The 14,947-nt window shown below is 35.3% G+C and overlaps 2 protein-coding genes across 2 annotated transcripts; one reads left to right on the top strand and one right to left on the bottom strand.

Annotated features, from left to right (window-relative positions):
* Positions 1 to 7,774: 7,774 nt before the first annotated feature.
* LOC109167287 (sorbitol dehydrogenase-like) lies at positions 7,775 to 9,306 on the top strand. Its single transcript, XM_019316308.1, has 4 exons — positions 7,775 to 7,877; positions 8,012 to 8,079; positions 8,165 to 8,880; positions 8,998 to 9,306. Exons 1-4 carry the CDS (start codon positions 7,775 to 7,777, stop codon positions 9,188 to 9,190), a joined length of 1,080 nt encoding a protein of 359 aa, XP_019171853.1. The 3' UTR covers positions 9,191 to 9,306.
* Positions 9,307 to 13,806: 4,500 nt separating this feature from the next.
* On the bottom strand, positions 13,807 to 14,702 carry LOC109164627 (sporamin B). The gene has a single exon (XM_019313148.1). It carries the CDS (start codon positions 14,607 to 14,609, stop codon positions 13,956 to 13,958), a length of 654 nt encoding a protein of 217 aa, XP_019168693.1. The 5' UTR covers positions 14,610 to 14,702; the 3' UTR covers positions 13,807 to 13,955.
* Positions 14,703 to 14,947: the final 245 nt, after the last annotated feature.

Raw genomic sequence — 14,947 nt, 5'->3', positions numbered from 1 at the left:
AATTATTTAACTTTTTGATTTTTTTCAATCAAGTAAAAAAAACAACAAAAATAAAGATGTTTGGTAAATTAATTGTAAATTGATGACTGATTACATGCAAAATGACATTGACGGTAAATATGTTACCGGAAATAAAGCACCTCGGTCGGGGGCCTGAGGCGCACGCCTCGGCCAGGTCGAGGCCCGCGTCTCGGCCACTGGCCGGGGCGACGCCTCAGCCTGTCCGTAAAAAAAAAAAAAAAAAAAAAAAACGGCAGAGCTTGCCTCGGCCACGATCGGTCGAGGCGACGCTTCGACCACGATAGGCCAAGGCGCACGCCTCGGCCACGGTCGGTCGAGGCGACGCCTCAACCGCGATCGGCTAAGGCGATGCCTCGGCCACGGTCGACCGAGGCGCACGCCTCGGCCACGAGCGATCGAGCCACGAGCGATCGGCCAGGGTGCACGCCTCGGCCACGATCGGTCGAGGCTACGCCTCGGCCGTGATCGACCGGAGGCACGCACCTCGGCCAGCCTAAGCCGCAGCCCGTCTCGGCCAGCATAAAAAATAAATAAATAAATAAAAATTCATGTGTGATTTGGAAAATAAAAATCACATACTCGGGATCAACCGGGATTCTGCACGATATCAAGCAAATTCGGCCTTACTCCCAAGTCAACTCAAACACATCCGTAGACTCAGGAGTAGGGGGGACTGGTGACAGGATAATGGTGCTAGCACCCGACCCGGATCATAAGCAGCACCTGACCCGACACCATATTTAACCCGACATCGTGTGGAATTCCAACAGGCAGAACTCTAACGGGTAGAACACCAACGGGTGGAAACATTATGGCCATTCATTGCATTGAAGGGAGAGATTAAAGCTGAGCGCCCCATTCATGATTCTTCATGCTATTACCGTTAGCCTCAGCTCCCCAATTATGACTCTTCATGTTGTTACCGTTAGGACTTAGCATAAATAGAACTCCCCTCAGCTAGCAATGGGGGAGGAGTACACACTGTACTTTCCATACTGAAACTAAGGCAATACAACTATTGTCACTTTCTTATTCGTTACTTTACAATATATTTCCGGTAACATATTTATCATTAGACATTTTTAAGGATGTGAGTGTATTATGATGTTTTAACTTATAATAAAAAAATAATAAAATCTTTAATAATAATAATAATAATAACAACAACAACAACGATAATAGTATTATTATTATGATAGAATTTATATTTTTTTTTTAAAAAAACATATTTTCTTGGGCTTGGAAGCGTGAAAACACTAATCAATAATCACATATTTCGTTGCTAATAACCTTCACGATACTAGGCAACGTGCTTATGAGCCCATCGACGGGCTCAAGCACCTCGTTGCCTAGTACCGTGAAGAGACAATGTGAGTAATAAGACTAGTAGAAGGGATTGATGAACATGTCTACACATTCTTTTTTTTTTTTAAATAAAATTTATTGGGGTTGTTTTGGAGAAAATAATTTATTTTCTCAAAAAAAATTGATTGGAAAAAAAAAATCTTTGAATTTTAATTTTTTAGAGTAATAAGCTGTTACAAAAAGTTGATTAATCAAGCACTCATTTTTTTTTTATAGGAAAGCACTCATATTGACTATTTCACAAAGTCAAATAACTAATAGTGGTCAAACAAGTCAAAGTTGGTTGATAAACTATGTTACTAAAGATGATAAAAATAATTGGTTTGATAAATTTTTAGTTAATTTGGTGAAAATAAAGTTTAAAACTAAATTAATTGATAATTAAAATTTTAAAAGCAATTGATTAACTAAATTATTTAGTCACTAACCACAATACAAGTAATTTTGGGTGAAAAATACTACATAAATTTCCACTTTTTAGAGCAACTCCAATAGGGGGGTTGTTCACGTATTTTAGGCAAAAGGTGTGAAGTGAAGGAGAGAGGAGAGAGTTGCTTGCAAGAGGTTGGGGATTTTGTCCCCTTGTGTGGATCCCACAAAGGAAAGAAGCAAGCAGGGAAGGGGAGAGTGGGATGCACATTCGGGCCCAGTAGGGCACTGATATTTTGTTTTTTGTTTTTTTTTTTTAACCTCATTCTCTCATTTTCTCTTTCATAATTACACCTACAAAAACTTATAAAATACCGCATCAAAACTCCCCACTATTGAAGATGTCCTTATTCTTTCAACTTTTATTCTTTTCTTACAAATTCTTGATATAGATATTTTTATTGAGATCTAAAGAATAAAAACATCACATTATGAGGTAAAAGTGATGGAGTATAATTTGGTATACATGTAATAGAGTCATATGTAAAATCACAAATATAAATAAAAGTAGGGACCTAATTATGTACAAAGTGTAAAAGGGAACCAAAAGGGCAAGAAGTAGGTGGCTCAAAACCATCAGATTAATCACGATTTGGGCCCCACTATTTCTCTTTTTAATTCATGCAGTAAGCACGTGACAATCGTGAATTCATGATTCTCATAATTTTATTTTATTTTTTTTTAAAAGAAAGAGATACCCTACATACACACTACTTATACCTCAAATAAGATTCGAACCTTTCACCTCCCATTTAAGAAAGCAATCAAATACCAGTGGACTACAAAACACTTGGTATGATTCTTATAAATTATTACTCCGTATTTACTTAGATATCATCAAGACTAACGGTTGGAAATGAGTTTTAAATGTAAATTGTCACATAACATATTTGAGTTAATTCCATAAATAGTCCTCTGACTATGTTGATTTTCCACAATTGGTCCTCGACTTTTAATTTAGACAATTTAGACACTTGACTTTCGAATTCTTTCCAATGTTAGTCCTTTCGTTAGATGAAGGTTAAGTCAATGTTAATTTCAGGGGTAAAAGTGTCTTTTCAAGTACTAAGGGTATATTTCCTCTTCATCGTTTCAAGACGGATGATGAAAGAGAGCACATTATTAGATTGTATCCAGGTCACGAAGCGTCGTGGTTAGCAGACAAATCCTGCATATGTGGCTATGCGCAGGGTTGTGCAAGAACAGAAGCACTGCACAGAAAGCTTGTGGAGGGAAATAGGTGACAGTTCCGGGGCTTTTACCTTTCAACCAAAAACCCAACAATTTATTTATTGGAGATGCAAAAATGCAAGTGTATTTGCTTTTTTGAAAACAATACAAGTGTATTCATATACTAATATTGTAGTATGGATGCCCTCGATTTACACATCTTCAGATTGGCAGTACTCAATAGAATATGGAGTTCACATGGTGAAGGGGTACCAATGGAGAAAGAATTTGGAGTTCACCGCATGAAATACAAAACTCAATTTACGGCGTCCATTAAGGTTTCTACAAGGGCCATGATGTTGAAAATTACGGTGCCACTCGCGCTATAGTTGCTTCAGTTATGAAGTTAGTTGGCCTCATTCCAAGACAAGAATGAAATGTCCTATCAAATTCCTCAAGGTTCAACGCTTCCGCGAATCCATCCAAGCTTGGGTACCATAGAGGCTCCCCGATTTAGCAAGCTTCAGCAGCTCATTCATGGCAGTAAACGCAAGCTCCATAAACACTGATTTATCATAAGACGCTTCTACCCCAGCCATATTTGGAGTAGCCCTCGAGGACATCATAGGCAAACTACTCGAAATCCCACCGGGTTCAACTCGCCAAAGCTGTGTTCCTTCCCACTGCCAGTTCCAACCCAGAATTCGCCATTGCACTGGGGAAAGAAGAAAACGGCTTTCTCAGAAACTTATTTCTGCTCCGCCGGCGCCTTCTCTTCCGCAGACTTCTTCTCCGCCTTTAGAGCCATCTTACAAGATTTTTGGATCTAGAGAGAGATGAGAAACTGGAAAATCAGAGGGATTTAGAAACTTATTTGCAAGAACAGATCTTGTTCAGCTCATCCCTCAGAGAGAAAGAAGACGAAATATTCACTCAATACTTGAAATGACTTGTTTACCCCTCAAGTTGACGTTCATTTAACATTCATTTGACGGAAGGACTAACATTGGAAAGAATTCGAAAGTCAAGTGTTTAAATTGTCCAAATTAAAAGTTGAGGACCAATTGTGGAAAATCAACATAGTCGGAGGACCATGGCTGGAATTTACTCTAACATATTTGCTCCCTCAATTTTATCCAAGGTATAGTATATATATATATATATATATATATATATATATATATATATATATATATATATATATATATATATATATTCAAACCAACAATTGATAAATAGATAATGAAATAAAGAGTACATTACTAACCCAACGGGATAGCTCAAGTGGTAAATGAGTTCTCTTTGTGGGAAGAGAATTTTTGGATAATCTGGAATCAATTTTCACAAGTGACGATTTCTCTTGGGTTAGCTTCTTTGCCTCCCGGAGCGAACAATACGTAATTAGTTGGGTGTCTTTGGACCGTTAAACGGACTTCTTCTCCCAAAGGTTGAATCCCAACCCCAAGATCCCTAATATATTTACTCACCTTCTCCCAAATGTCGAATACCAACCCCAAGAATCCCTCACACTACAGGCCCGATATAGCATTTGGCCATTTGGGAGAATGTAAATCACGATAATTCAATGGCTCAGCACAAGAGATCTGGCAACTTTTGGCATAATTCCAACACTGTTGAGGTTCGAATCTTAATTGATTTCTTCTCCAGTTCTCCCAAATATTACTTACTAAACTAATGAGTTAAGTTCGTGCTAGCAACATATTCTCTCACATGGTTTTACTCAAGGTATAGATTCAAATCATCATTCTTTCTATTGTAATGAAAAATTAACGGACCAAATTAATGAACAACAATTTTTAATTAATTCTCCATTTTTCCATAGGGAGGAAACAATTATTACGTTTATTTGTATACTAGTTTTTTACGTGCATTGCGCAATTGGGATAATGCCCAATATTTTTTTTTAAATAAGTACTTTAAAGTATATTAAGGCAAGATTATATTGAAATTGTTCATGCATAGATAATTGAAGGTTAAATTTGCGTATTTAAATAGGTAATTCTTCTCCCAAAGGTTGAGTCCCCAACCCCAAGGGCCCCCCACACTCCGACCCGACAGAGCATTGTGGGAAGTTGTAAATCACGGTGACTCAATGGTTCAGCAGACAGGGCCAAATGCTGATACGCACAAGGAATCTGCCCACTTTGGACATAATTCCCGCATTGCCGCCGCGGAGGTTCAAACCTTAGGATTTGTGGAGATTCCGACATTAGGATTTGTGGTTAAGTTCTATTAAGACTTTAATATTAGAATTAGATTAATGGTGTAGTTATAATTCTATATTAGACTTTAATATTAGAATTAGACTAACGGTGAATGAACGGAAAAGTTAAATGGATAATCATATAATTAAGGATAAATTAAAAAATCTTAAAAGAAAAAAATTAAAACCTGAACAATATGAACCATTCATTTGATTTAATAATTTGGCGGTCATTTTTCTACCCAATGTTAATAATTAAATAAATTCGCTGGTCAAATCCGCTAGTATAATCTGCTAACGCTAACCGCTAACTGCTGATTGTCAAACAAAGACATTGTGAGGTAGTTCTCACTTCAATTTATTGTGTGATTTGAATACTCTCTTTGTCACAAAATCTTTCTCACTTCAATTTATTGTGTGATTTGAATACTCTCTTTGTCACAAAATCTCTCAAGTAGTTAATATGGTTGGCTTTATTAATTATATATTTTTTTTAATTTTTTCATGGTATTAATAAAATACTTGGTAAATAAATATATAGCATTATTTTATGTTATAACTTTGATATTTAATTAGAAAAATAGTGCACAAAAAAGATAATAGATAATGTAGTGAATATAATCAAATTGATGAATTTGAATGTAAAAATTTTTACATTTGAGAAAAATAAAGACAATATAACTAATGAAAATATTTATTTTAATTAATTTATTGATAATTAATAATTTTTTTTTTCAATGAATAAAGACATTGTAAGGACAATGTAGCGAATATAATCAATTAATAAATTTGAATATAAAGAATTTTTATATTGAAGAAAAATAAAGACAATATAACTAATAAAATTATTTATCTTATTTAATTTATTGATAATAAATATTTTTTTTTTTTGAATAAAGACATTGTGGACACATAATTCTAAATTAAAGAAATGCATATGTATTATTTTTTGTTGTAACTACTAAATTATTATTTATATATTTATATAATTTAATAAGAGTAAAATAGAGTACTAATTATGCCAACTTTGATTGGGATGAGGTTCGAACCTAAGACCTTTTTTTTTTTTTATTGAAATCAATGAGTAAGTTAACGGTGAACTAACGGCAATTCTTAAAATTTTAACGGAATTAGTAACGGTGTGTGGGTATTTTAGGAAATTTTAGTGTATAAACAATATATGAACAATCGATGAACTACAATTCCAGAATGAATGAACAATATAATGTTGTTGCTGGGAATCGAACCTGATTTTTTTATTTTAAGGGGAGACGCGCGTTTTATTAAAACGACGTCATTTTTGCATCCGTATGCACCATGCATGGTGCATACGGATGCACAGCATAATTTGCGGATAGAAGTTAGCTTCACATTTTTATATTTATAGCATAAAGTTAGACTGGACTCTTTGAGTTGTTACCCAACATATAGAGATCAATCTATACTACTATACTTACTATATATAAAAACAAAATCTTGAACTTTAACTTCCACCCAATTCCTAGAAAATCTCTCTTTCTAATAAAATATATTGTTTTCTACTTTCCTATTCATACCATAATTCTAGGTTAAAATTTCTATTCTAATATTATAAAATCTATCTAACAAAATTTTGAACTTTAACTTCCCGCTCAATTCCTATAAAATCTCTCTTTCTAATAAAATATATTGTTTTCTTATTTCCTATTCGTACTATAGTTCTAGGTTAAAATTCATATTCTTATATTATAAAATAGTGTAATACAATTCCTATTCTAATCTATACTATACTATACTATATATAAAAACAAAATCCTGAACTTTAACTTCCCGCCCAATTCAAACTTTCTCTGTCTGATAAAAATATATTGTTTTCTACTTTCCTATTCATACTATAATTCTATGTTAAAATTCCTATTCTAATATTATAAAATAGTGTAATACAATTCTTAATAGAATATATTGTTTCATACTTTCATATTCTATAATTCTACGTTAAAATTCCTATTCGTAATACAATAGGACAATCTATATCTATCTATCTATATAATCTATATGTATCTATGTATATAATCTATATCTATATAATCTATACTATATAAAAACAAACAATAATACTAGTTTAAATAATAATAACATTGATGAAAAATAATACTTTTTTAATGTGATGTGAAATATGAAATCACTTTTAAAAGTGCGCTGAAATTACATGATGTAGAAAAAATAATAAAAGAATTACTAATTTGATGATTTGGAAGTAGAAGTCACATATGAAAGTATTACATGGATAATGATAGCCTTACGCATATTTGGATAAGATTTTCTCTTTTATGTATATTATCTTACTTAGATCGAATAGTTAGTTCCCTAACTTAATTCAAACAAGAAATCGTTTATCCCGCAAATTATCAGCAGATCAGAAGGATAATTTTGAAAGGACTAAAATACCTTTATCCATTAATTAATTCACATAATATAAACATATCACCTTATAAATACCTGCGCTCTTTACACCGTCCACTACTTCAATTCAATCTTCTTCTCCATCAAATCTCTGTGAGAAATTAAGCAATCAATTTGGTGAGAATGGGAAAGGGCGCTAATGGAGCACCCACAGAAAACAACATGGCTGCTTGGCTTCTCGGCGTTGGCAACCTCAAGATTCAGCCCTTCAACCTCCCTCCTCTTGGTATATATATATCATCACCTTCGATTTTCGATTTTGACTATATATATATATATATATATATATATATATATAATAATAATAATAATAATAATAATGTTAATCGTATGATACGATTACTGTATTTAATGTGATAGGTCCTCATGATGTTAGAGTGAATATGAAAGCAATTGGTATCTGTGGGAGTGATGTTCACTACCTCAAGGTGATCATCGTTTTGTTTATGGTTTTTAGGGTTTTATTTTAATTTTCAGTTAATTGATATAGAATTTGATTATATATATATTCAGCATGGGAGGTGTGGAGATTACATTGTGAAAGAGCCAATGGTGATCGGCCACGAATGCGCAGGAATAATTGAAGAAGTCGGGAGCGAGGTGAAGAGTCTGGTCGCCGGCGACCGCGTGGCGTTGGAGCCCGGCGTTAGCTGTTGGCGGTGCAGCCATTGCAAGGAAGGCAGTTACAATCTGTGCGACGAGATGAAGTTCTTCGCCACGCCGCCGATCCACGGCTCTCTCGCTAACCGGATCGTGCATCCGGCGGATCTGTGCTTCAAGCTCCCGGAGAACGTGAGCTTGGAGGAAGGCGCGATGTGCGAGCCGTTGAGTGTGGGCGTGTACGCTTGTCGCCGGGCGAACATCGGGCCGGAGACCAACGTGTTGGTGCTCGGGGCCGGCCCTATTGGCCTCGTCTCCATGCTCTCCGCTCGCGCCTTCGGTGCTCCGAGAGTTGCTGTTGTGGACGTCGACGATCAGCGTTTGGCGTTCGCTAAGAAATTGGGAGCGGATATGATTATCAAGGTTTCACACAAGATGGAAGATGTGGAATCTGAGGTGGAGAACATCAAAGCTGCCATGGGAGTCGGAATCGACGTCAGCTTGGACTGCGCTGGTTTTAATAAGACAATGTCCACCGCCCTTCGTGCAACCCGCTCCGGTGGCAAGGTTTGCCTTGTCGGCATGGGCCATTGTGAAATGACAGTCCCCCTCACTCCTGCAGCAGCAAGGTAATTTTTTAATTTTTTAATTAATTATCTGACTTTATAATTGTATTATTAGTAGAATCTCCAGATATTTTTATTGTGTTTTAATTTGTTAAAGATGATGGTTGTGTTGTTGTGTAGGGAGGTGGATATAGTGGGGATATTCAGGTACAAGAATACATGGCCACAGTGCATAGAGTTTTTGAGGAGTGGGAAGATTGATGTGAAGCCACTGATCACACACAGGTTTGGGTTCACACAGAAGGAGGTTGAAGAGGCATTTGAAACCAGTGCTCGTGGTGGCAATGCTATCAAAGTCATGTTCAATCTTTAGAGTTTATATTGATTAATGTAGTAGTTAGACTTGACTAGTCTCCTTTTTCCCTTTCTTTTACTTAGGGTAAGGCTACTTATATCTATGTCAATGAATGCGTATAAAAGCTCAGTTATTTTCGCCCAACATTTTCGGGCAAAGTTTTTTGTACCTTATGCATTGAGAGTTATTTTGCCTTCGGATTGAAGATGTTAGATATATGCTCCATGCTTTTCAAGCTCTCTCTCAGGGTTGCATTCTCGATTTTCATCCTAGAGAAAGGTAGAGAAAATGGGATAACTAAAAGCGGAATTCAAGCTTCATAGGAGCATTCGACATGAATAGAGCCACTTATCTCCGCATACAAAAGGCCATCAGTGAAAACTCACAATAGGTATATGAGGTACGCAGAAAGACAATATATATAGATTTGTACCAACCTTGCAAACCCTATGTTGTTGGCTTCAGAATTCAGGTAAGATTCAGCTAATAAGTGTAGTGCATTTTAATTGGAACATCTATTCTCATCTACTGAACTTCTGGTTGTGGGTCAGTTTGAAGTCTTTGTTTGGTAATGCCTAATGGTATGTCGTGCTTAAACCTTCATAAAAGGCTGTCGTTCTTCTTCTTGTGATAGAAGCAATAAAGCTGCAACCTGAAGAAGAATGCTAATATATATAAGTGAAAACACAGCATTACCCTGACATTTAACGCCCATTTAACACCAAATTTACTACGGATAGTTATTTTTTAAAAGATAGATGACGTCTCGTGATCGTTTATAAGTTGGATGACCACAACTGGTATATGGCTAATACTCAGAGGACCATTGGAGGTATTAACTCATAATCAAACTATTTAGGTGGGTCCAGTTTGTTTGATGTTTTATTGTGCGGCATTTATCATTTCATGTCCATTCCTTTGCAGGCTTGTTCTAATTTTTTTTATCATTTCATGTCTATTTCTTCGCGGGCTTTACTATTTATTTTATTAGATTTAGCAGATAAGTATGGATTTCATGCAACTACTTTACTTCTATTTTTAGATGTCCTTTTTATCTAACTAGTATTTTCACCCGTGCGTTGCACAAATGGATTTGTTATAATATTTTAAGAATATTTGGATCGATATACAATTATATAAATTATAACAACTAATATTATATTGTGCAATTGATGAAATGAGTTGGGTAGATTATCTTTTCTAATGTTATCCTTGCTTGATTTCGATTTATACAATTTATACAATTGAAATTTATAAACTTAGTTGATAAAAATAGGTCTAACATTTCTCATCTGGACGACTTAAACAATACAAATATCCAATGGTTTGTCTCAACATTTTCATGAATATATTATTAATATTATTGAACACCATGAACTGTTCAATGGTTACTGTATTGAACACCATGAGCGGTTCTTATAAATGCATAACATTAACTCCACAAATTAAGCTAAACAAATATCTCAAATTATACACTTCACAAACATAATTATTATATTGTGTGTGTGTGTGTGTGTGTGTGTGTGTGTGTATATATATATTGGTTTCACTTAGAGATATTCACTTTGACAGTTCCAAAAATATAAAATTAGAATAAATGTGTAGTCTGGTAAGTCATTACTTCAATTCACTGGAAGTAAAAGATAGTAACTTCATGTTGGCAATCTTTTTATAAGTCTGTGATTATCTATCAAACTAATAACAACATACAATGTAATAACTTATACCAAAGACTTGGAGGAGGTATGGATACCATTGAATACCAATGTAATATACAAATTGGGAACATGCATAAAAATTCAATTCTAAAAATAAATCATTGAGCTTGTGATATATGGTTCTAAAATAAGTTTATAAATGTCATATGTAGATCACCTACGTTAATTAACATCAATTATTTAATATTCTTGGATCTATTTATATTATCATTCTTCCAAAAGGTTGAACCCCAACCCCTATTTATGGCTTCTCAAATGACATCCATTTTTCCCTTTTTACTACTAACCTTATTATTATTAAGTGTTTGAGCGAGAAGTTAAAAAAGAGGATTTTATTTTTAATAATAATATAGAGGATGGACAATATTCTGTTACTACTATCAATGTCGTCTACAAAGAGGTTTTCAATAATGTGTAATTCGAACATGTGATATTATATATTTGTTTTTTCAAATAGCACATTTGCTCAAGTTATACAAATCCTAAACACTGGTATATAAAATCTCCAAAGTTTCAGCACCTATGCTTACATCTTGACATTAGCTATTAATTCAACAATTATTTAGTCGAACTCAAACAATGATAACAACACAAAATATAATTGATCCAAACCATCTTTTCAATTGCACTTTATAATATTTGATGTTATAATTTATATTATTATATATCGATCCAAATATTCTTAAAATATAGCAAATCCATTTCGTGCATCGCACTGGTGAAAATACTAGTAAAGATAATTAAAACTTGGAGGGTGTGATTCAGTGGAAGGAGCTCATCCATCCTTATCCAAAGGTCAAAAGTTCGATCCTTGGCTTTGGAAATGGAGCATCCTTAAATCTCCAGGCCAGCTATTCCACCCAAAAGAGGTGCCTACAACTCAGTCAGGGAATTAGTCTAGTCACAATAAAGAGGAAAAATTAAAATAAATGAGAAAACACAGGATTGTACGTTTCACATAGCTAATATTTTATCTTTACTTCTGAAAATTAAAAATTTTTGAAATTGTGCATCTCTAATAGATATCAACTATCAACTATTAAAAACTATAAAATCACAGTTGAATTTTATTTTATCTTTTATAAATTACAAATTATAGAGTATTCTATTAGTGTCATTGAATATACTTTCTGTGATAATGCACAATCATCAACCTGTTTTCTCAAACCATGTTTCTTGTTTCGCAGTCTCTGCAGGGCTGGTATTTAGATTTTTGTGGTCCTGTAATCAGATAAATAAATAAGGCCATACCAAAATTAAAATTTATAAAATTAATACCGTAATTTTATTATCTAAATATATAATAAAAAAAATTATCCGTGCATCACACGCACATTGCACGGATAATTAAGCAATTATTTGCTCGAATTCAAGCAAGGATAACATAAAAAAAAACATAATCGATACAACCCATTTCATCAATTGCACTATATAATATTCGTTGTTGTTATAATCTTAATCTTTTCCGTGCAACGCACAGGTAAAAATAGACATATTATGAAATAATAATAGTGTGCACAAGTTTTGAACATTAGACCTCAAAGTTAAAATACAATAAATACATATTCCTACCATTTCTTTATAAAGCCTTTTAAATTTAATTAAAAACTTTTAATTTTTATTTCTAAACTAACTAGGTAAAAATAAAATATTGAGCTTCTAAAATTTGGGACCCCTCTAAAATTTGGGCCCTGTGCGGTAGCCCAGCTTGCACAGCCCAAAATACGGGCCTGAGTCCCTGTTGAGGTTGGTTTAATTTGAGGCAATCTTCTCCAAAAAGTTCCAAAAATAAGGTTGTTTTACACTGGTACATGGAATAATAAAACCATATTCTAGGATCTGAAGTAGAGTAGGCAGAAAAAATGGTGTGGTTAGAGAGAATTACCTTGGAAAAGAAAGATCCACATAACTCAGGAGCCCTATTCCATCTTGTAGCAACATAATCCCGGACAATGCAACAGAAAGGAGAGAAGAACAACAATACTTCAGTTTAGTGCAGTTCAATAGAAGACAACCTGAGATTCTAATTCAAGAGGTTAAAAAACAATAAACACACTATCCCAAGAAAATAAATATGGAGTGAAAAAACAAATAAAAATAAATAAAACCACAAAACAATGAGCAAAATAAAGAAAGTGGCATACCGTCCAAAATATGGTTGTAGGTGTGACACTGAATGCAACCCTTGCTAATCCAAAATTGCATATTTTTAGTTTGCAGTTTGCATTTGCCAATATATTGTGTCCAACCATCAATTGTAGTGAGGATGGATATGTAAGTTCATTAAATTACTATTACAATTTTATTAAGTTGCGAGGATAGGGTTATAATTAAAAGTTTATTACGGGGTATAATACAGGCCCATCAACTTATACTATAAATTCAACAGGTTATCATCACAACTAGATTAAGTCAAGACATCTTTACGCAACTGGATGAGTGATGATTTGTTAAATAATTGTTTCATGTCATATGTTGAAAGACATATTTTTGATCAAGTTTCAAATGAAGCAATTTTACAATGTTTTCAAAATATGAGAGAGGAGTTAATGCAATCTGGGGTTCTCCAAGTATAGTAATTTTGCCATGTTTAATTCTAAACTTTTAAATTGACCACATGTGGTCTTTCTACTTTCAAATTATTACCATTCGTGGTCCAAGTTAACCACCCATGGTCCTTAACTTTCAAAATTTGACCAGCCACGATCCTCTTGGAAGGACCACCTGTGGATAAAATTTGATAGGTGAAGGACTATGGGTGGTTAACTTCGACATGGTAACAATTCGAAAGTCGAAGGACCACAGATGGTAACAATTTGAAAGTCTAGGAGTAAATGTAACAAAACCATACTCGGAGTCGGAGGACCCTAGAAGGTATTAGCATAGAGAAGTACTATTATCCCGTAATTCATCATAAAAGATACTTAATAATTACACAACACAACGAGCTCGGATTTATTGCATGTTTATTCTTACACGTACGTACAACGTTGTCAAAGTTGCAACGTTACTTATTTAGCATAGCTACGTACCATGCATACAACCTCAACTAACACCGGTGCTCATTACATATCACCACTAGGTTTGATCACAAACACGAAGGGAGTATTACTGAGAGCCAAACGCGTAGCCCTAAACGACGGGTCATAGTATCTGCCAACGTTGAAGCATTTCTCGGTGCCGAACTGACAATAAGTGATTTTGTAAGCGTTAAGGTTCTCGTTGACCACCTCAATCTTGAACTGGTTGCTATTGTCGGAGACCATCTCGCCGGCTTTCACCAAATATTGCCCAGATTCACTGTCGTACTGGATCCCCCAGTTTACGTTGTTCACGCACAGTTTGTTCGTCGCGATGTGGAATCTGAAGGTCTGGTACGTCGACGGCATGACGACGGTGGCTTCCGGGTCCGCCGCCGGCGTGATGGAAATGGGGTCGCCGTTGTCGAAGTCGCTCCGGGATACGATCACGTCGCTGGCGCATTTGTTAAACGAGTCCAACCGGACGAGTCTCAGGCCTCCGCCGCCGGCTCCCCGGATGGCGGAGACCAAGTAGTAATCTCCGCCGGCCCGGACTTCGTCTCCGTTGATGTCCATCACCGGAGTCTCGGACGACGCCGTTTCATGGGTGGTGCGGAGGCGGATGGGATTGAACCTGGAATGAGCTGGGTTGGCGAGGAGATAGAGGGAAAGTACGAAGAAGAGTGCGAGGGCTTTCATGTTGGCAAATGACCACTTGGGAGAAAGAGGTTAATTATGAACTTATGATGTTTGTTGGTGTGTTGTGTTGTGTTGAGCTATCGGCTCATGCCTGCAATTTATAGAGGACATGAGATAAGGTTGAATGATTATGGCACGGCCAATATTACCTCAAATAGGTACTCAAAAATGGATTAATGGCATGCTATCACAAGTCAGGTTCCAACAATCCATTAGCGAGATTGACGAAATTGCAGACAACAACAAACGGTCACGGGTTACGAAAAAGGCGATCGACCATTTGGTTGCCTTCTCCGGCGAGAAGGCGACCTTGGTCTCCTTATTCTGATCTCCATGAT

The sequence above is a fragment of the Ipomoea nil genome, unplaced genomic scaffold, assembly GCF_001879475.1.
Source record: "Ipomoea nil cultivar Tokyo-kokei standard unplaced genomic scaffold, Asagao_1.1 scaffold0317, whole genome shotgun sequence".
Lineage (NCBI taxonomy): Eukaryota > Viridiplantae > Streptophyta > Magnoliopsida > Solanales > Convolvulaceae > Ipomoea > Ipomoea nil.
The sequence above is the reverse complement of the archived record's forward strand: the minus strand, read 5'-3'. Positions and strand labels throughout refer to the sequence as shown.

What these genes read in the sequence shown, in the direction of transcription:
- LOC109167287 (XM_019316308.1), top strand. Translation starts at nt 7,775, where the DNA reads ATGGGAAAGGGCGCTAATGGAGCACCCACAGAAAACAACATGGCTGCT. An exon ending in GTGATGTTCACTACCTCAAG is followed by an intron (nt 8,080 to 8,164) that starts GTGATCATCGTT and finishes ATATATATTCAG; the next exon opens with CATGGGAGGTGTGGAGATTA. An exon ending in CTCACTCCTGCAGCAGCAAG is followed by an intron (nt 8,881 to 8,997) that starts GTAATTTTTTAA and finishes GTTGTTGTGTAG; the next exon opens with GGAGGTGGATATAGTGGGGA.
- LOC109164627 (XM_019313148.1), bottom strand. Translation starts at nt 14,609, where the DNA reads ATGAAAGCCCTCGCACTCTTCTTCGTACTTTCCCTCTATCTCCTCGCC.